Below are 22,326 nucleotides of genomic sequence, written 5' to 3'. Positions count from 1 at the left end.
GGGATCGTTAACGCCGTGGCTCGAGGTGATCTGTCCAGTGATTCGACGGCTCTGTTGTTTTTGAACGGAGATCTATGTTACGCGTGTAGAAATGGCTTGCCGGTGCCATTTTCTTTTTGTTAATAATTTGTTCACTTGACCGTTTTGTTAACGACGCTTTATGCATTAAACGCAGGTGTTGTTAGTTGAAATTTAATAATATGTATTTAGAGGTGCGTTCAATGAAATTAGGTTAAATTTGGTTTTATAATATTAATATTAGTTTTATTGTTTGCACAATTTTGCGCTACGCGTAAAGAACGTCGAATTCATTTAATAAATATTGATACTTAATATTGTGACACTTGGCATGGTATTTAGAGAATATAGTGCTATTTGACAATATTTTTGTTATTCTTTATAAAAGGATATTATGTCGTTAATATTATAAATGTGATAAATATTGCTATTGTATAGCGTAAATGACGATTTTATCATAGGATCCTTCTGTCAATATATCAATACAGTCGATTTTAATTGAACACATAATGGCTAAAAAAAATAAAAAAGTTATTACGAAGAAAATAAATATTACAAAATTAACTAAAATTATTGAATATTAATATTATTTCTTTTTCAGGTTTACAGTTCCTGATCGGCTAATTATCTTATCTATTGTCTTTTAACGGTTTGAAATAAAGTCTTACTTACATTGCAATATATTCGTAATTTTAATATTGTTTACAATATTTTTTACACTCACTCTGTTTTTTCGTCGAGGAAACACGCCGCAGTTAAAAAATAATAAACTATAAAGTAAACGTTTTCAAACTGAAATAAAACAGTTAACGAGTTATCAAATTCTCGCGCAGTAGATAAACCCATAATTTTGTTTTTTAATAATATTTATCGACTACAAAGTTGAAGCAAATTTATCGGAAGTCCTGACAAATTGACTGACTAAGTTTCACTGTCGAAAATCGTAAAAAAAGAGAAAGCTTGTCGAAGAGAATTCAATTTTCTATCCCGGAACCATTGTACTTCGGGCCACTATCTTTTGTAGACTTCCTCAAAGGACGCGCGTTCCACGAAACTTCTATTAGATTTTCACAAGTCAAGACCCTAACTCTCTAGCACCGCGGTACCGCTAATCGTTTTCATATATGATAACAGATTTTTTGTTAGCACGCTTACTAATGGCATCGACGCTCGTCGCCTGTGTATTTTAAGTTCGAAGGGAACACCGTTTCGAATGGGAAACACATTTCTTTTTATACGTTATGGTTAGTCGGAGACAATTACATTTAAAAATATAATTATAATTGTAAATTTAAATACTTTATGATTGTATGACAATGGCAGTAATTTATGATACTTTTACATTTTTGATAATTTCGATATTTTTTAAATTGTTCAATATTTTATTATTAAATATTAATTATTCGATATTTAATTATTAAATTTTCATTATTCAATATTATATTACTAAATTTCGATTATATAATATTTGGTTATTATATTTTCATTATTTAATATCAGGTTATAAAATTTTGATTGTGTAATATTTAATTATTAAATTTCAATTATTCAGTATTTAATTTCAGTTTCGACTTTCTCTCGTCGATTTAATTTTTTGTAACTTTATACTATGAAACAGTTGCACAATAAACAATAAAAAGTTCTGCAAAACTTCTAACATCTACGGTCATTCTTCGTTTTAAAGTTGTATTAAAATTATTTTGAAAGATTATACGATCTAATAATTATAAAATACCTTGGACGATGAAAATAAAACAATTCATAAAATAACTCAATAACAGAAACGACACGAAACTGAAAGTCCTCGTCTTGCAACTGAAATATTATCGTTCGTAAAGGTTACCAAATAATCATTTTACCTCCTCATTGTTTCACCACACAGTACATTCTCCCCATCAAAGTCCTTCAGTCGGTAAACAAAACTGGAATAACTTTGTCAAAAAGGTTGGGAAGGAGAATATTTCGAGCCACGCTGATCGCTGTAATAATTGCTGACAATCCGCAATCGGCGTGAATTTGTAGTATCGAGGTGCACACCGACAGGCAAAACCCCGGCCGCGTCGTTAACGATATCACCGGCAACCTTAATAACAACGACAAGTTCATCGATAAGCTTCCAGCTGTACCAACAAAATAATATTACGGTCATTAAACTTAATTATTCGCGAGCGGCCCGGTTCGCCTATAAAACACGTAAGACCCGAGCGGCGAGAAGTTCGAACGACACTGATTACACCCATTACTCAACTCGGGCCATGTAAAACTCGCGGATACTTTCCTCCGCGGCGAAGCGCCGACAGAGTTGTTTCGCAAAACAAAGAGGGCAAGCCCCGGCTTCTCTCTCTCTCTCTCTCTCTCTCTCTCTCTCTCTGTCTCTCTCTCTCGGCGAGCGTTACGAGCCGTTTCGGCTACTTACTTTGTCCCGGGGACTTTCTCCGGCGCTTTCACCCGGCCCCGGCGTCTTACGAACAATCGAACGATAATCGTCTTATTATTTGTACTATGCGGGGAGAGCCGCGCCGAGAGCGGCCAACGTCTCCGTAACCCTTTCACGCGTGTGCACGGACCATCTGGATCGCGCGAGGCGGCGCGCGGAAAATCGTGCGCGACATGTGGTTCCGGTCCTCGCGCGAGACCCGGGTCGAACGTTTAGGCGAGAGACGACGAATCGCGAAACTCGACGCGATGATTTACGATCGATCGGCGCGGTCTCGATCCCGCCCCGCGGCCAGATAAGATTAAGTAATGACGGTAATACGGAGGCGATGCCCAGGCACCGGTCCAGTTACTTCCCCCTCCTCCTATAGCTCTTTTTCGCGCTCGCGCGTCTCTTTAATGGCGAATCTGGCCTGTTTGTTATGTAAATTTCGCGCGGGGATTGAAACTTTCTTGCGAAAGCACCGGCGCGCCGGCTCGAGATATTTTACTCGCCCGTAATGCTTAATGCGAGGGAACGTATTAAATTTTCTTTCTTCGCGAAAAAATAACAGTTCTCTTACTTGCTTGCTTCTCCCCCCTCCCCGCCGCTTTTGACTTCTCGACCGCCGCGGTGCTCGTGTATTTGTTATGTAAATCGCGGCGGGATTTAGGTATCGCGCGACGTAATGCTTCGCGCTGGAACGTCGGGAATTTCTTTTTTCGGGAAATCGCGAAATTCATTTTTATTGTGTTTTTATGGCATGGGAATGTAATCGGTAGACTGTGAAATAAAAATTGTTAATTGTTAAGTGATAATAAAAGTTAATCGTTAGATAAGATAAAATTTAAGTTAGATTTTTGTAAATTAGATGAAATTTTTTCTTTTAGCATTTTTAGCAAAGTTGAAAATGGTTTTAAAAATATTTTTAAATTCCTCTGATTCTCCTTTTGTATTTGACCTATTTTTGTTGTAAATATATAAATTCCACTTTTGTAGGTCAATTTAATAATTTATATTTGTTACAGAGAGTATCGATTTTAATATAAATATATTCCAGAAAATTACTATCCTTTCTGTATATGTTAACAAATATATCTTTGTTAGAAACGCGAAAAATCCGGGGGCTAAAAATTGCAAAATTTGTTTTACATAAATTGGTAATTTTCTGTAATTTGTTATGTAACCGGAGCAGAATAAATACCAACAGAAGTGACTTTTCATCTGACTCATACCAAATAAAAAAAAAGTTTTTCTACGCGAGAAAAACTTCAATTTTATTAGTTAGTTTTGTATAGAATTTCAAGAGAAGATAGCGACTAAGCGTTAGTTGCCATTCTCTTCGTCATAATTCAGCCCAGATAAAATGGCGCAATACGGTCACAAGACGGAGAGACACGCATGATATAATAGCACGCCGGAGGCAGCTTTAATTCGACCTTCGTCCCGTGAATGTCACGAAGTACTACAGCAAGGTCCTCCGTATTGAAACTTTCTTCGGACACGACCTACCTCACACTTGCGTCTGCTTTTAACCACTTGAGACCAGTGTAGTCGAGAGGTCCTTCGACTTCCCGCCTCGGTTTACTCACAGCCCATCACCTGGTGATATCCCTAACACCATGTCTTAATTGCCGGAGATTAACGGGTTCACCTATTTTTTCAAAAAGATGTTTAACTATTTTTTTATAATTGTTTTAGAAGAGGGTTGTTAGGCGAAAATCAGGTAATAGTAATTTCGAAGACTAATTTTTGGAAATATAAATATACGACATTTTTTATACTGTATTTAAGTATGTCAATTAATTTTGTAAACACGTTTTATTTATATCGTGAAATATGTACTTTTATTTCTACAGTATGGAGTATACTGTGGAGATACTATGGATATGCTATGGAAATGAAAATCTATGGGTAATACTATGGAAATAAAAATTCGTCGTAAAAAAAATAAAGTCGTCTATAACCTATAAATTAATTCAATGTTCATACTTTAAAATTTACATTATTTGCACTACGTTATAACATCGTTAAAAATTGAATAAAAATATATCAAACGAATTTGATGAAACTCCCTGATTATATACAATTATTTAAAGATGAAAAACAAATTAAAAATCTTAATGGTTCGTACAAATATTATTTAATTCTCCTTTAAGACGTATTTATTACTCCACCAATCCGCGTTCGCATAGAACTTAATTTTCCGCCAAAATATTTGCTCTAACGAGTCGTAAAAGACTTCAGAACGCTTAAAAAAGCATCGCGCATTCTTTGTCGCTGTGAAATCTATTTTCAGGCACACGGAATTGAAGGCTTTTTTACAGGGGGAATAAAAGAAGGTAAGAAATGCTCGCGGTCCGCAGCGAGTTTCCAGGAGCACCGTTGGAATCGCAAATTCCAATCGAACCGGTTATCTGGCGTTATCGTGAACGATTTATACTCTCCAACGGGCTCGTTTCTCAAATTTCGCCTGGGCCTCCTCTTCCACCCGTCGCCCCCCCCTCTCGGAAGAATATAATAAAGGGAAGATGGAAGGAACCTGCATTGTCACGCGTGGCCCGTGCATCGTCTTCCCGAAAAATGCAGCGGCGCACGGGTCGCCTAGAGGAAGCGTTAGGCCCGATAGATAAATCGGCTGCGCAGCGAAGAACAGAGACGTGAGGATGCAACTCATTACGACAGCTGTCTTCGGTGTGGGAAAATATTCTCGGATACGCATCAGCGGACCGAAATCGAACCTCCCGAAACTGCGGGAGATTCTGCTGCAGGGGTACTGCCATCTTCGTCGAGCTGATCGCGTCGATGATAATTGTGATAGATACAATCGTCTCGAACGCATTAATTAAAATACTAAGTGGTTCAGATCGTTTTTCGCTGTTTCGGCTTTCAAAAGATTTCATCGATTACTGCCGGAATTGCTGATGGTGTTACGGTAAAAATTGTTTGATTTACGTTTCTATCTTTATGGAAGTATTTTCTTTATATTTTATACAATTTTAGTTATTTTGGCTGTATTTTATTTTATTGTGTTCATTCTCTTCTTATATTTCTTTTTATTATTGTATTTGTTATTATCTTGTAATTCTTTTTATTATTTTATTTATCATTATCTTGTACTAAATTTATTACATGTTTTTGTATTATATATTTTATAAAAAATTAATCTATATGATACTCAAAAAACAGTAATACTTTAATAATGACATTTAATTACAACGAACACGGTTTAGTTCCATTACGTCCATTATTATAACATTTATCAGTGAGTATACTACTGGTCTATAAACAGAATCATTATTCACATAATTGCTATTCCATTGTATCAGGCGTTTATTTTACCTCGAAACAGCAAAAGTTTTCCGCGAGCCGAAGAATATCCAGCACCGACGAATAAAACTCTCTCGGCGAAGAGCTTCGAGCGGCAGCGCAACCATGGAACCTTTAATGGAGCAATAAAATTCTGCATAATAATCGTATTCTCCCGTAATCACTCACTATTCTTCGATTCTGAAAGCCCTCCCCCCCTGATCCCAGTTAATAAAGCAAAAGATGCACGCGATAGCTTCCGTCCGTGAGCGATACTGAAATATGAACGGCAATCTTTCGACGTTCCACCTTTTTAATCTCGTTCCGCGTGAGAAATGTGTTTTATAAATTTCACCGGATAATCGGCCGAATTGTTAAAGGCCGTCGAGGTTCACGCCGTGAAGCTCGTTGGTCCAAGTTCGGGCAAAAGGGTCTCTCTCTCTCTCTCTCTTCGCGCGCACAGGCCTTGGAGGAACATATGGCCCACGAACCGGGAGCATCGTTCATTGGACGACACGTAGACTCGTAATCTTGCTATTTATCACAGGATGCGAGGCGGGAGAGAGAGAGAGAGAGAGGGCGAGAATAAGAAGGGGCAAGAGGTTTTCCTTCTTTTTCTTTTTGGATTTACGCGCATCGGAAAAAACGAGTTTAAATGAAACGACGGGCCGGGGCCCCATCGTTTTCGAATAAACCCCGCGCCTAAACCCGAAGTTTATGCATCCAGTGGACATTGAACTTCTCGTTTAATATGAATTCTACAATTTTTAATAAAATCCTTCTGATGGTCTATTTTTTCTTGTTAACATATCTCTGTGTCTAACTTCTCAAAAATCGTGACATGAATATTTACATCTGCCATCTATATGTATTATTAGTAAGATTAAAATTATTTTGCACGTGTAATTGAAAATAGTAAGTAAATAATAGTATCGAAGTTACTAGTGAATAATAATATTGAAATTTTTAACGAGTTTTACATTTGTAATTTTTATTAATGAATCGGTAGTCTATAATACATTTAACGGTTTCAGTTAATATATGCAATAAATATTTTTAGTACAGTTCGAGGAGAAAATATGTTGATGATTCCTTCCTCAGTATTATCAATTATAATGGCAATTTTTTAATTGTATATCATGCTTCGCTTTTTATCGTTATAAAGGTGTCGAAAAAGCAAAGAATAAATAGAGAGCGATCAAAATATTTTTTCTAATACATTTAAATACGGTAGAAAATTGTGAAAAAAATATATTGAAACTTTTACTTACTTTATTACGCTAATGAAAGCGTGATATAATAAAACTATTACGTTTAATTTAAAATTATTATTGGCGTACAACAAACAATACTTTTGTTATACCCACATATCGGAACCGAGCAGCAAAACTCCAAGAATTTCGGCGAACTTGCGCGCAGGCCCGTGTAAATTACTTACGCCGTCTAACGTAGGATAGTTCTTCGCAGTTTCCTCTCGGCGGATACAGCAACTCATCCCTCTGTTCATTAAAGATAAATTAAGTCGAAAGGATGGCCGCTCCCCAGGACTCACACGTAGGTACGGTATCAGATCTTTTGAATTTTATTTACTAGATTTCGTTACAGCATCGAATCTCGTTATCGAGAAGGTACAAATATAGATGACTCTTTTTGTCTTTCTTCTTTCCTTTTTATTCCTCGTTCAAAGGATATCTTAACAGAAGCAGCAGAAGAAGAAGAAGAAGAAGAAGAAGCAGTTGCACGAGCACACACAACAGCCGCGAATGTAAAGCGTTTGGAAATCAGAAGAGCGGCTGGTCATTAATTTGTCGCGCGTATAAAATGGAATCAAGGATGGGTGATTATGATTCAGTCGAAACAGAGAAAGCCATAGAGAAAGTCCTGATCCGGATATTAATTATTTATTAATTAGCTAATATTCTGAAAACGTATGAACATTTGTACATGTGTTTTGTATCATGAGGTACTTGTGTATGGCATTCGTCAAATATTTACGTAATAAACACGATGTCGACCGGGCAGCACACGGGACACACGCGCGGCCGCAAAACCGGCTGTGCCCCGTATAATACGGGGTCTCTCTACGTGCGCCTACATAAGTCGCGATCGTTACACTTTTTCTATCGTTTTCCTTTTTCTTCCCTTTTTTTTCATTTTTTTGGTTACCTTTCATTTTCGTGGCGGCAGTGAACTCCTCTCGAAAGGACGAATTAGACGTTCTCTAATTATAGTAAATATAATATACCGACAGTAGAATCGGGAGCAAGCATGCGCAATCTTTCATTCGTCATTTTTGCATTTTATTCCCTCACGTGCGCGCGACTATCGTGCACGGGACCGATCGTCGATCGTGTCGCTTCTTTTTTACTTGGATGGCTTTCGGTGACGTTTCATTTTTTTTCTTTTTTATTCGGCAACGAGCTATATATCTTATACGTATATCGTAGTGTTTACGCGGATTATTACGTGACTAATTTTTCCTTTGTCGCAGAAATCGATCGTCGGCCGCCGCAAACGGTTTCTCTCCCATTACTAATGCCCATCGGTTTCGCAAGTTTCTCGTTTGGTGATCGAACAGACTTTATTGTCATTTCGCTCTTTCGTTGCAACAATGACACGGTAATATCGTAATTTCTCAACCGTGAGAAGAACAATTAATTCTTTAGCGATGTCCGAATATTTTAAAAAATAAACGGTTTATTATACCAATTTATATGTAGATCCTGTATAAAATATTAGAAATATTTTAAATAATTTAAAAATGTTACTTTAACAATTTCCAGTCTAGTAATAGCCAACTTTAGAATTAGTTTTATAAGAATGGATTTACTCAGTTTGATTTGCATAAATAAATGGCGTACAAAGACATTCTTATAATTTCAGTAAAACTATAAAAAACGAATTTAATATTCAATTTGGTAGCTTAAGTGTTGAGAATATTTAATTTCGGCTTCAGAGAATTACTATTTCTAGGTTATGTCATTGTTGCAGCAAGTGAATCGACGGTAGCTCACGTGTCAATTTAATTCAAGAAATGGCGTCAAAGAAATTATAAATTTTACTGTTACAATTAAAGTATATCATATTAGTTAATGTTTAGAAGAGATTGTATAATACTTGAAGACACCGCGTATTTCTCACAAAATAATCAAATATAGAAAATGTCAGATTTTATACAGTATGTGTCTAGAAACAGTGCGTTCCACGCGGAGACCGTCTTCGCGCGGCGACGATCGACATTCTGCTGCAGAGTGTTATTAAAAAATGCATACGCCTTTCTTTTTTTTTTTATGTAGATCTCGATTGTCGCATCGATTCACGCGTGAACGTTGAAAAAGTTTCCCCGAGGGTTGTTTTACGTTGAATACGCGACGGTCGGACACTAATCCACCGTCGCGTACCTCGTTGATTGGCTTACCACTTAAAATTAATATCCTAGAATTTAAATATATATTTATATTTATTCATTTATATATATAATATATATATATATATATATAGATTCATTTATTTATATATTTATACCAAAAAACATTCGTTCACAACGAATTAGAAAACATAAAAATTTAGCTAGGAGACGCATAGTACAATATAGTGGACTACACCTAACATCATTTTACTCTCGATTAATCTCTATCCGTACGAAGCCTTCCCGCATCTCCGTGCTCTCTCTCTCTCTCTCTCTCACTTTCTCTCCCTCACTTTTTCTCTATCATCGTTCTCGCCGTCATGCTCACATATCTCGTCGTCTTAATAAATCGTAGATAAATCGCATTAATATATTGCTTCGTCATCAGGTAGATGTTGCCTAAGCTTAACAATGACCGGAGACCAGCGTCTTGCGTTACGCGGAGCAAAAGCGACCGGGCCGCGCGCTAAACCAATACGAATCTAGTGTGAGAAACGCGGACGATCGCGCAAAGCCTCGCTCGATTCAGAAACCCGATCCGTCTTCGTCTCTCGAATGCCCCTCGTTGTATCAACGCGCGCGATCCACGGGATCGTTGCTCCGCGTAAATTTCCGATCCGCCGTCGACTCGCGCCCGTCGGCTCGCGCGAGCTTAAACCGAGGCGTACCCGCGATTCCGCCTGGCCCCGGATGCTTCTCCCGCGCGACCACGATCGCAGCCGAGAGAGAACGTTCTCTCCCGGATCGCGGCTACGCGCGGGATTAAGAGATCGAGGCAGGCGGCTCTCTCTCTCTCTCTCTGTCTCTCTCTCTTGCTCGCGGGTTCTGTCCAAGGAACCGATCGGCGCGAGTCGCTCGCCGAACCGAGCGCGGCGCTCCGTTCACGGAGTGCGCAACAATTTACTAAATTACAGAATGCCCATGGTTACGAGTGCGCGACGAGATGCTGGCGTTTTTCGGGGAGAGGAATACGCTTCTACGAGGGGATTAAAAAGGGGGTTAAAAACGGGGTGGAGATGGGGGAGGGGGGGGGGGCGCCCATAACGGAGGCGCGGAACCGATCGCGGAGCGGATCCTTCCTGCGAACAGGGCGATGATGCTTGAACGGTTCGCCGTGTCCCAGAGGATGTACCGCGAAGTCACGCATCCCGCGATATTAAGTCGATCGCGAGTTTTTGCCGCCCGTTGGTGACCGACCGACGCACGAACGCGGCGAATTACGTATGAAGAATTTTGCGAACGCAAAGCGTGTCGGAGATTGTTCGCGCGAGCGCGAGTTCGATACCGAGAGCCAAGGGTCCGCGCGACGACGCTGTTTGTCGTTTAAACGACTCGCGCACGTTAATTATCCGACGATTGTCTGGCACGCGCGCGCGCGCGCGAAACGATACATCAGCTTTCATCGGAGGAATTCGAGCGGTTCGTTTTCGTAGCTTGATCTGGTGTCTTTGATGCCGTGTCGATGCTATGGCGAAGAATGAATGTGTTGAAAAGGTAGACTACCAGATCTATGTACAAATATATTAGGTCATTAAGCGTGAAATGATTTTATAATAAAATTATAGAGCAAAGTATGCATTTCATACTTAATGACGTAATAAATTGTAAACTTTGTAAGAAACATAGTAGCTCAGAAATTAATTTGAAACCATATTTGACGCCACTAAAAATTATTATACCATAATTTTAAATAATTTCTTCATTATTTTCTGTACTTAGAACGCTGATAAATTACTGTTCACTACTTTAACACATTCAGTACCGATTTCTAGAGAGAATTTGTGTTGAAAGAATATAAAATGGAATAATTGAGTTATGAAATTATGCTAACATATTTTATAATATCATTGGCTTAGATCTTCAAGTAAATTTGACAAATTGAATTTTTAACATTTGTGAATCGTTGTGATATCAGTGGGTCAAATATAACAATTTGCCAAGTGGAATTTTGAACATTAATGGAACGTTGTAATATTATCGGTAATTATCAATGTAATATACATACTTTTATATTATTAATAGCCTAAAATTGAGATTGTCAAACTAAATACGAGACTGTAATAATTCTGCGTCTTTTAACAAACGTACAAATGTTGTAAGAATAAAATCTCTCATGCTTCCGACACGAACGTCAAACAACATGTTACCTGCCACCTGTCCCAAAAGTTGATGTATCGTTTCACATAAAATTCGCGGCAGCTAAAGCCACAGAACTCTAGCAACACAATCGAAGATAGAGAATAAAACACGAAAAATTCGATTAAAATAAAACGAATCCGTCCAATAGCGGCGCGGTGAAAGAGAAAGGAAACAGATCGAACAAATAAAATAAAAAGGTCATTTGTCTGGGAAATAAAATATATTTATAAAAACAAAATTAAACGCGTATAAAATAATACAGATCGTAAATATTATACTTTTCATCATCATAAGTTTCTTCTTTCATTATCTAATCATCACTCTCGCTCACTCTCCCGTTCTGTTTTCGTGTCACGATGACGCGTCGGCTGTATAATAGCAGATACGACAAAGAAAAACATGTACATGTACAAAAGAAGGAGGAACAGAAACCGCATGTGATCGTCGCATTAAACAATAAATGTTACACATGTTCAAATTTAATTCTCGCCACCGCGTCGGACTATATCGCGCGCACGCGCGTTCACTTTCGAACAGGCCAACATCGTCGCGCGACAAAATCTCCATCCTCTTTTCTCACCTCTCAGCTTTTTCTCCATCGCACGTCGCTATATATTTGTATACGTATATATATGTATATTTGTATATAAATATATTGATACGTATACATATACATATACATATATATGAACGTATATAAATAATAGTATCGACACTCTTTTGACTCTCACACGATTCATACGCACTTATCACCATCCACACAGCGCGACTAACGTTCTCTCCCGATTACACGCGCAAAACACGCTTACAGAATTCGTCTCGACACACATTTATTATGGCACAAAACGAGGAATGGGCGTACACGGAAATACTTGTCCGTTAGCGGATAAGAATTCCATCAACTTTCCCTTTCTTTCGTTACCTGTCTGATTCTCACCCCTCTCGCTCATTGGTACACATTCACTCGGTCACGTTCGCACGAGAATTATTACTTAGAATCTTTATCATAGATATCTCTCTCTCTCTCTCTCTCTTTCTCAACTTTGTTTCATCTTTCTTGTTGTAATGCCCGCGAAATTAGAATCACACATGAGGGGAAGCACACAAGGTTCTATTACATCTCATCGTATCTCGACGTCTTCTCTTTCTCTCTTCTCTTTCTCTCTGTCTCACTTTCTTTCTCTCGCTCGCTCTCTTCTTTTTGGCACAACCAATGACAGTTTGGTACCGTGTGTATATAAATATATACACGTATGTATACATAATATTTATATATATAATAATAATTTAGCACTCGCGTGCCGGAACAATTATTTTACACTTAGAAACATGCTCTCGCACCAAAACGCGCTCACGGAACGAGTGAAAAATACCCACGATGCGCGCCTTTTATAATAATAATAATAATTAATAATTAATAATAATAATAATAATTACATTTATAATATATATTATTAATAATAATAATAATGATAATAATACAAGAAACAAGTGGAACGCACCTCTTCTCAAAAACAAATCTACAAAAAATAGTGTCCGCCGCTTCGTCGTCGCTCGCGAAATATATTTCACATACATCTCGCGCTGATAAATGCCCAAATAGATTGATTTCGTAACGCGATTACTGTATCATCCTCGCCTCCCTCTATTTACCTATCTACCTATCCTCTGTCCCTCTGTCGTCGCAAGCTAATATCCTCCTCCGGATTACTTTATCCTCCCCGATTCTCTCCTCTTCTCGCCTAAACGCGTCCGCAAGACGAATAAAAGTCTGACAATGATATGATTATCGGAAATATGTATATTCACGATCGCGCTTCCTCACTTTTCTCTCTTTTCTTCCTGTAACCGTCGCACCGTTTACTTTCTTTCTTGCTTCCCTCCATCCACGCCACCCTCTATATCCTTTAACTTTACGATTATTTAATAATAAAACTGAGTGTACAGTAATACTGTTTGATATGTCTCTAAAACGTACATCCATCTCTACGGGCCCCCATCTATCGTCTCATTCTCTCTCATTCTCTCTTTTTTCTCGGTTTCTTTCTTTCGCTCTCTCGCTCTCTCGTTTACATTAGATCCTATATGTTAAATGCTCTAATACACGACCGGCGGGCGACTCGAGGAACTTACGGGCAACAATAAAGAGGAAAGAGAATCTATTATTTCCGACTTTCTCCTTTATTCTACTAATTCGTGAACGAGTGTAAAGATCACCAGGAATTTCGTGTAACAAGAATAAATATTTGCTCGGCGGATGGAATGTTCGAAATACTGTGTTTTTTTTCTTCTCGTTTCGGATTCACGGGCGGGGGGGTGAAAAAAGATCTTTCCTTTTCTTTTTCCGGACTCCCACAACGTTCGATTTTTTTATCAACGGATACGAAACAAAGAGCGATGGATACATCGAAGTACGTCGTTCCGCTCGCACGGGTGCGCGCTCTCCCTACAATTTTTTTTCTCTCTCTCTCTCTCTCTCCCTCTCATCTCTCTTATTTTTTCTTCTTCTTTAATAACATTATTATTATTGCATTGGCTCTCTTTCATCATCTTCTCTTTCTTCCTTTCATTCATCGTTAAATTCCTGAACTCTGAGGTAGTCTGTTCTGGGTGTCATATTACGTAGTAAAAATGGCAAGAGTGCTATATAATTTATCGTCTTTTTGCTCGCTTTCACGTATCATTTCTTCGTCACTTTTTTTATTACGAGACTACTTTAAAAAACGGAAGAAAAAAATATGGAAACTCGTGAAAGGACGTCTTAAGTGTGCTTATCCGCGCGCGTGTGTGTACGTGTCGTGCGCGCGTGTAACTCTATATTGCGACCGTATCTCGTTCGAACAAGCTGCGTGTAATCGTATGTACAATTCTGCCTACTGCTCGAAATAATTGAAGGGTGACACGCTTTCGAGAGTGTAATTAACTCCCTGCCCCCTTTAATAAAAAAAAACAACACTGCACCGGATGATGCATCAATTTCTATCGAATAAATACCGACATCGAAAACGAGATCGCCGTTCGATTATTTCGAGGGAAGCGCGCGGCGTAAACGGACCTCGACGAAACGGAACCGACGGAGACTGGAACGTCGTTCAAAAACGCAACGATAATTAATTAATCGAACGTTCATCCTTCGCGATGAATTTACAAATTCGGAGGCTGCTGTTTGGGGAACGATTACGAGGTCGGAACGATTGGCTGCTAACAACGGGCAATGATCGATTGTTAAACGATAACTAACAGAAATAATAGCCGGTGAAATAATTACGCGCGAAATATTGTTACCGCGAGGTCAACGTTTACTTTGCATTGCGAGGGATGTTTGCGTGTGCGCGCGGCTGTGTATGTATCATCGTGTGTGCGCGCGTGTAACAAGCTGTGCGAAGCTCGAAGGGAAATTCGCTCGTGTCGCGAGAGAGAAGAGACCCGTTCCTATCCTCGATGATCGGCTCGTTTCGCGCTCCGCGGGCAATTAATCGAGCATTAATTGATCGTACGTCACGGTGCCGCGCAATTAGATGCATCACGCTGCGCGGGATACCAGAACGATTATAAATTGATCGAACGAATTACGGCCGAATCAATCGCGCGGCGCGTTCGCGCGTAAATTCGCGGTGACCGAAAACTGATAACCGAGGGCGGAGAGCAGCCCCGCGGAGTGAAACGCCGCGAACGTGTTTTCCTTTTTGCGCGTGGACATCGTCGAAAGCGTGCGTGTATGTGTGCGCGTGAGTGTGTGTGTGTCCGGCGAAACGTCGCCGACTGCGAATAAATAAATAACAAAGAAAAAGAAAAAAAGAGACAACGTGTGTGTTTTTTTTTCCTGCGATTGGCGTTCGTAAAAATAGTGTCATTTTATTCGATAAAAAAAAGCACGACACGAGCAAGATTCATTCCGGGCAACGTACATATTCGCGGGAACTTAGGCTAATCTTATCGTTTAAACAGGAAAAGAAAATGAAAAGACGCCACGGCGTGGTGGTGGACTCGCGACGAACATGGAATGTCACCGAGATTTCTCCCTGGAATGTGAATCGGGTTTTGTCGAGAGGCTCGTCGTTAAATTTGAAATTAAATACGTCCATTCTGTCTCCGCGTTGTCGGGGAAGTTATTCACCTCTCGACGAATTTATCGACTAAGAAAAAAGAAACTATAACAAACGGAACGAAACAGTGGGGGGGAAACAAAACAATCGCGACGATAAACGCTAAACATACAGTTTACACGAATGACAATAATGTTTCACATTATACAATTGTGTCCGCGACGTGCTCGCCGTCGCGTCTTTTCGCGCGATCTCACTTTGCGAATCGTTTTCATGTTTTTTTTGCTTTTTTTTTCCGCGATGCCTTCCGTCGGCATACGTACGCTTATTATGGCGCTATAAAATACGAATATTATGAATAGGTTTTAATTAATCACTTTCTAGACGATATTTAAATTGAGTTGAATTAATTACAAGTGATGATAATTAGAATTAACCATACGTCTATACATTTAACATATTTTGTACAATTGTTAAGCTTCGAAGGTTCCAACGTCGCTTTAGAAATCTCCATTAGCGCGTTTTCGGAGTTATTATCGTTCGAGAGTGCGTGGATTTTTATTTTGTTGCGGCACGAAAGAAACGAACATCCGGCGTCGGCGGGGGAACGGGAACACGTCGTGGCGGGTGTTGCGCTATTTTACGAAACGTGTGTACCGTCGCGATCCGCCGAGTCGAGCAATCGACAATGGAACAAAAAAAAACAAGACGTTCCCCTGGCAATTTTTCTCGATCAACTCCGCGTATCGCGACTCTCTCTCTCTCTCTCTCTCTCTCTCTATTTCTCTCTCTATGTGTACAAACGAGAATTAACCGGCTGTTTCTATTTGTCGTTCGTCGAGTTCACGATCTGGTACCAATCGGACAATTTCAAAACTCTAAAATAGCCCGCCACACGCGGTCGCCGCGTTCCCCCCGGTACACCGGCACACGTCTGGTTCACGTTGGAACGCGCTAAAAAGGGTATCTCGATCCAATAATTCCGAGTCAGCGATTCAAATAAATATTACGCAGTTGAGCAAAAACACACCGATATCATTCTTCCCGAGCACCGCCCGGCTCTCTCTCTCTCTCTCTCTCACTTTCACTGACTTCTGCCAGAGAGTGCGCATGAACATTTCTTTTTTTTTCAACTCTTAAATAACAACGATCAACGGATGAAACTGCTTAGAGAAAAACGAACGTAATACTTTTTCTTCTGTACAAACGAAAACAACATCACGATGGGTTATCAGGGGGATGGGGGACGGGGGGTATTTAAAAATGGTTTCCTGCCAGGTGTAAAAATCGAATGACAAAGATAGTTCGGGTAGGGAATGGGGAGGGGGGGATTGCCTTAACCGAGAATTATATAATAAATACAAATCTGATCACGTTCGACCGGGTACATGCACGTGAGTCACAGTGTCTCTATGATTGATAATGCGCGGATCATCGATTTTACGGTGGTTGTCGCGTACGCTCGCGGGAACGATGCGCGGTATGGACGATCTCACCTTTCGATAAACAAACACTGAAGATCAGGGCGTGGATCATCGGAGAACGAGCGGCGTGTTCCGCGACGACGGCGACGGCGACGACGACGATGCACGTCCCTTCGAACTTTCGAAATCACGCCCGCAGATGGACGTTGTGGTTGTTGGATTTCTTTTTGTGCGTCTCGAGGTGCTTCATCATGTGGTCCTTCCTGATGAATCCCTTGCCGCAATTATCACAGGCGTACGGCTTTTCGCCAGTGTGGAGGCACATGTGCCGCCTGAGGTCAGTTTTGTGGTTGAACTGCTTCGGGCATATCTCGCACTTGTACGGCTTGTCGCCGGCGTGCTTCTGCAAGTGCTCCGCGTGCAGGTACTCGAGGGGGAACCTCTTGCCGCACTGATTGCATTTGAACGGCTTGTCGCCGGAGTGGAAGCTCTTATTGTGTTGCGTCAGGTAGCAGGCCTTGTTGAAGACCTTGTCGCACTCGATGCACTTGTGAAAGCCGTCCTGGGAAATGTAGTGCGAGCCGGTGTTCGTGCTGGTCACCTGATGCTCCTTCGTGACCACGCTGTTGCCTTTTGATTTGTGATCCTTCTCGAACTGTCTGCCGACGTTCGGGTTCAGTTCCTCCTTCGCTTGGATCAGATGCGGCAGATTGTTGTTCGCCTCGAGGTGACCGCGGGCATGGTGGTGCAGCGGATGCGACACGTGATGCGTCTGGACCTGGTACTGTTTGATGATCATACCGTCGGTGTTCGGCTGCATATCCATGTCGATGGTGTTGAGGGTCTCGTATCGAGGCGGTGAGCCGCTGTACGGATCGTAGTTCGATCCAGGCGAATTGAACGATCGATCTTGAGGAGACGCGTTCTCCTCCGGACTTAGCCCCCCCACGTTAACGGCCTGTGGTTGATTTTGGCCAATTAAACACCCGGTTACGTTGAATTGAGTGAAACTCGGTAAGGACCTCTGATGGTTGCTGAAGGTCCCGAAACCAGGTAAAACATCCTGAGACAACTGCTGCTGCTGCTGCTGCTGTTGATGGTGTTGCTGCTGCTGCTGCTGTTGTTGATGGTGTTGTTGCTGCTGCTGGTGAGATTGCTCGTGCTGAGACTGGCCGTTGAAAGCCAAAGGCATCTCATTACCAGTAGTAGTTAGCTGGATGGTGATAGACTCCAGCAGGCCCGGGATGTTGGTAGTAGTTGTAACGTGGGGGGGCAAGGCGTTTGGGTACGGCTGATGAGGCATCGTAGTACCCCCCATCGCCGTGGGCGAAGCCATTGCTGGGTGGACCGAGCCCGGCGTTATGGGAGACGGTGAACTCATGTGGTGCGGGTGGGACGAGCCCATTGGCGAAGGCGAACTCAGGTGGGGCGCCGGTGGCGGGTGCATGGGTGACATGGGTGAACTCATGGGATGGTGGACCGGAAGCTGGCCCGACGGCGAACCCATTGGCAGGTGATGGAGCTGCTGCTGTTGCTGCTGCTGTTGGTGGCCCAGCTGATGGGACGGGGAACTCATTTGTTGCTGATGGTGGCCCGCCATTGGTGATTGCGCCGGGGAATTGAGCGACGGCACCATTGTGGAGCCCAAGTGGACCGCCGAAGGCTGGTGTTGCGTTAGCGCCGCCGCCGAAGATTCGCTGCTGCTGCTGCTGTTGCTGTTGTTGGAATTGTTGTTGCTGTAGAGACTGGTGGTGGTGGGCGTGTGAAGCAGGCCCCTCGCTGCCTCTCCCGAGGGACCTGCCATCAAGTTTGGGGGACTCCCGGAAGCAGATAATTCTGGTGATCTCGGTGGTCCTCCGCTCCTGCCGCTCCCCGAATGATTGTCCCTGCCTGGATGGTGGTGGGCGCTGATAGGCAGGTTGGCGGGATCAGGTTGATTGCTCTGTTTCACCGCATTCTTATGCAACGTGGTATTGTAGTGTCTTTTCAGATGGCCCGAGCTGGTGAACCACTTGTTGCACGCGGTGCAGTTGTAGGTCTTTGGTCGTCGCGCCTCATTACTTTTCCACGATTGGTTCGCCAACGGCGGAGGTTTCGGCGGTTGTTGGAGCAGCGCGCCGGGCATCTGATGTCCAGGAATCGGCTGCGTGCTCGTAATAATGGGTGAACCCGGGTGACGCGGCGACTCCACCGGTATGTGTTGCCCGCGCATAAATTGACCCTGATCCGGCAGCGGCGAGACACTGTCCATCGGGCCCATCGGCGATAACCCTGGATGATAATCGTGAGGTTGTGCGGCCGGCGGCCAACCGAGCATAGAACTCACCGAATGCGGGCCTGCCCTTTGCTGATGTTGATGCTGTTGTTGCAACACCTGCTGCTGATGTAGCTGCATTTGCAGCTCCTGCTGTTGCTGCTGATGGAGCCTCATCAGTTCCTCCTCGTACCTGTGCGTTTGGACTTTGTGGGAGTCCAGGTCCAAGATCTCCGCCTGCTCCTCCGGCTCCTGTTTCACTTCAGCCTTTACCGCTTGCCCGCCATTGTAATCGTAGCCAGGTTGTTGCTGTTGCTGCTGGCCGGGCTGCGGCGGCGACGCGTGCAACGACTGCTGTTGCTGCTGCTGCTGCTGTTGTTGTTGATTCGGCTGCTGTGGACTGCCGCCCAGCTGCTGATACTGGTGCTGACCCGGGTACCCACTAGGTGAATTCGAATGGTTCGTCCTTACGTGTTCACCGAGTTGATTCGCGTCCTCGTACACCGCACCGCACTTTTCACACTGAATTGGTGGGCTCCTTGGACTAGTGGAACTGACCGAACTGGTACGTTCCGGTACAAAATGTTGTTGATGCTGGTACGGATGGTAACGCGAATAACCTCCTCCACCGCCAACAGCACCACCACCACTACCACCGCCGCCGCCATTGTTCTGCGTCTCTTCCCGCGGCGGTGAGTAATGATGGGGCAAGATATAGGCCGCTTCGTTCTGCATAAAATAGTTCGATTCGCCGAACATCGGCGTCTGGAAATGATTGTAGCTGTGGCCAGCAGATTGCTGCTGCGATTGTTGCTGCTGTTGCTGCTGCTGTTGTTGTTGCTGCTGCTGTTGTTGCTGCTGCTGCTGCGAAGACGAAGGGTCTTGCGAGGGCGGCCTCGAGGAAGACTCGCTCGAGTCCGCCGGCGCGGTCACGCTTTCGCGTTTGACGCCCACGTGACTGTTGTGATTGCCAGCTTTGCTATTGTTGTTGTTACTCTCCTCCTGCTGCGCTTGACTCGCCCACTGACTCAGCAAGTTCTCCTGGTGATACCGCAGGTGCACTTCCAGACTTTTATCGCTTTCAAAGTAGAGGCCGCAGTCCTTGCAATGATGCTCCGGATTCGAACTGCCGCCCACACACTGTTGTTGCTGTTGCTGCTGCTCGACACTCGTCATCTCACTCATATTGTCTCTCTCGCTCGCGCGCGCTCTCTCTCTCTCCCGCTCTCGCACTCTCTCTCTCGCTCTTTTTTCTCTGCTTAGACGCTCGCTTTTCCCCGGCAAAACGAAGCCCGGGGGCGGGCGTTTTGTCCCTCTTTTTCTTAAATTTTGCCGCGAGCACAGAGCACTTGGGTCCGTAACAGAAATATCGGACAAAGACGAACGACGCACCTCTCACACAACCGGTGATATCCTACTACACATTGGCGCGCGCGTGTAACGCGCTCGCGCGAGCGCGGAGACTCGTTAACAGTCTGACCTCCGCGTGCCGCGTCCCGTTTGTCGATTTTCTTTCCACTTATCGGACTCGAAAAAACTCGATAAAACCGACTACGTATAGAGAGAAAACTCGCAAACTGTTTGGGTGCGCTGGTCGGGGATCAGGAACACGTGCGTCACGTAGCGACGTCTCGCACCTCCCTCCTTTCAGCCGTCGACGACCGCTGCTGGCACTGGTTTCCTCGCGTAGAGCACATGGACGATGCTGCCTCTGTTGACGCGCGAAACAGGAGTCACGTGTGCTGCCGTCGCCAATACTCTCGCCACGGTCAACAATACTGCGGGACGGGGTAGCCGAACCAAACGGAAAACAAAACGGAAAAAACAAAAAAACCGGGGTGCAACGTGTTCTACATTTATCATATGATCGCACATACGCCAGGCACGAAAGTCAAAATTAACCCCGATCGCTCCACCTGGTGCGACGTCGAGTTTATCACCGCGTGCGGCATCGTCACCCTCGCCTCGACGATCGGCCGACGACGACGACGACAACGACGCTACCGATGTTCCGCGGCGGCTGTCCCGTGCACGGCTTCTTCCCTTTGCCAGATTGCGTCCACCGACGCCGCGTGATTGCACAAGTCCTGCAGAACTCTGGCCGTTCGATCGCGGGCTACCGAACCAAAGTAAACAAAAAAAAAAAAGACAAAACAGCGCGACCCGTGAAATTTACATATTGTCTCGATACAGCTCGATGCACCACTGTCTCATTCGTGCCCGTCGCGCCGCCCGACGACTAGCCGACGTTCGATTTCACGCAGTCCAACCGGAACTCCCCGTTTTCGAATCATTGGTCATCACGAGCTATCACTTCTCACTTTTGTCACTGGCCTCGTGTCCATACCGCTGCTACCGGTAGATCGAGCGCGAACGGTCCTCTCGGAGCGCCGATCCACTCTTCGGATCCCCGCTGTTTAACGGTGATATATCGGCAGCGGATCCAAGATTTCGCTCGATCGAATTCCGGAACACCGTGAGCACAACGCCGAGAACTATACAGCGACACACGGGCACGCGGTTTATCCTTCGAACTGCGATTGTAAATAGCCTTAGCGATCGTCCTCAACCTCGTGTCCCTCTCCCCCCTCTTCCACCGAACGCCCCCTCTCTTCGGACGCGGTCGCTCCGCTCGGTCGCTCGCTCTCTCACTCTATACAATACACACACTCTCCAGACCCGCGTCGTACGACCGCCGGCACTGTTCTGTCGGTTGGAATTCCGGAGTTTCGAGTCCTCGGGCTCGCGCCAAGGCACCGCTCTCCCCCTACCCTTCAAGCCGTTGCCGCCACCCCCTCTACGCCGTCACTTGCTAGCGTTCTCCCTAGCTCTTTCTAATCTTCGGAACTATCTCCTTCGCACCGGCTTCACCCCTTCTCCTCTCTCCCGAGAACGGACTGCCGCTCTCTCTCTCCCACCTTCTCCCTGTCTCTCCGTCCCTTTCTACCTTGGCATACCTACTCCAACCATCTCCTTGCTTTTCCCTCCTTCACTGTTCTTAATGTTACTCGGCCGATCGGACCCTCTCGCTCCAATCCGCACCCTCCTCTATACGCGCGTCTCTCTTTCGAGCATCTCCCACCCTACCCTTCCCTTCTTCGGTTTACCGGATCCCCTGTCTTCGTTCAACCCGTCGCGGCAACGTTCGTTCTCTCCTTCCGACCGATATCCTGCCTCCTCGTTCAAACCCTCCTCGAACCTCTGCTCCTCTCCGTTTCTCCTCCGGCCGCTGCCTCCTTTTCCCACCTAGTACCTTCGGCGCAGAGTCCCCTTCCTTTCGACGTAGCTCAGACACGAGCGAGAAAGAAGGA

The 22,326-nt window shown here is 43.7% G+C and overlaps 1 protein-coding gene across 1 annotated transcript; it reads right to left on the bottom strand.

The window, feature by feature from the left end:
- Positions 1-13,478: 13,478 nt before the first annotated feature.
- LOC144468368 (uncharacterized) lies at positions 13,479-21,628 on the bottom strand. The gene has a single exon (XM_078177790.1). The coding sequence runs from the start codon at positions 20,198-20,200 to the stop codon at positions 16,949-16,951; it is 3,252 nt and encodes a 1,083-aa protein (XP_078033916.1). The 5' UTR covers positions 20,201-21,628; the 3' UTR covers positions 13,479-16,948.
- Between the last annotated feature and the right edge of the window lie 698 nt (positions 21,629-22,326).

The sequence above is a fragment of the Augochlora pura genome, chromosome 1 (assembly GCF_028453695.1).
Source record: "Augochlora pura isolate Apur16 chromosome 1, APUR_v2.2.1, whole genome shotgun sequence".
Taxonomy (NCBI): Eukaryota; Metazoa; Arthropoda; class Insecta; order Hymenoptera; family Halictidae; genus Augochlora; species Augochlora pura.
Note: the sequence above shows the minus strand (reverse complement) of the source record. Positions and strands in the feature narration are given on the sequence as shown.

Bases quoted from the DNA above. Each gene is read 5' to 3' on its own strand.
- LOC144468368 (XM_078177790.1), bottom strand. From the start codon at position 20,200: ATGAGTGAGATGACGAGTGTCGAGCAGCAGCAACAGCAACAACAGTGT.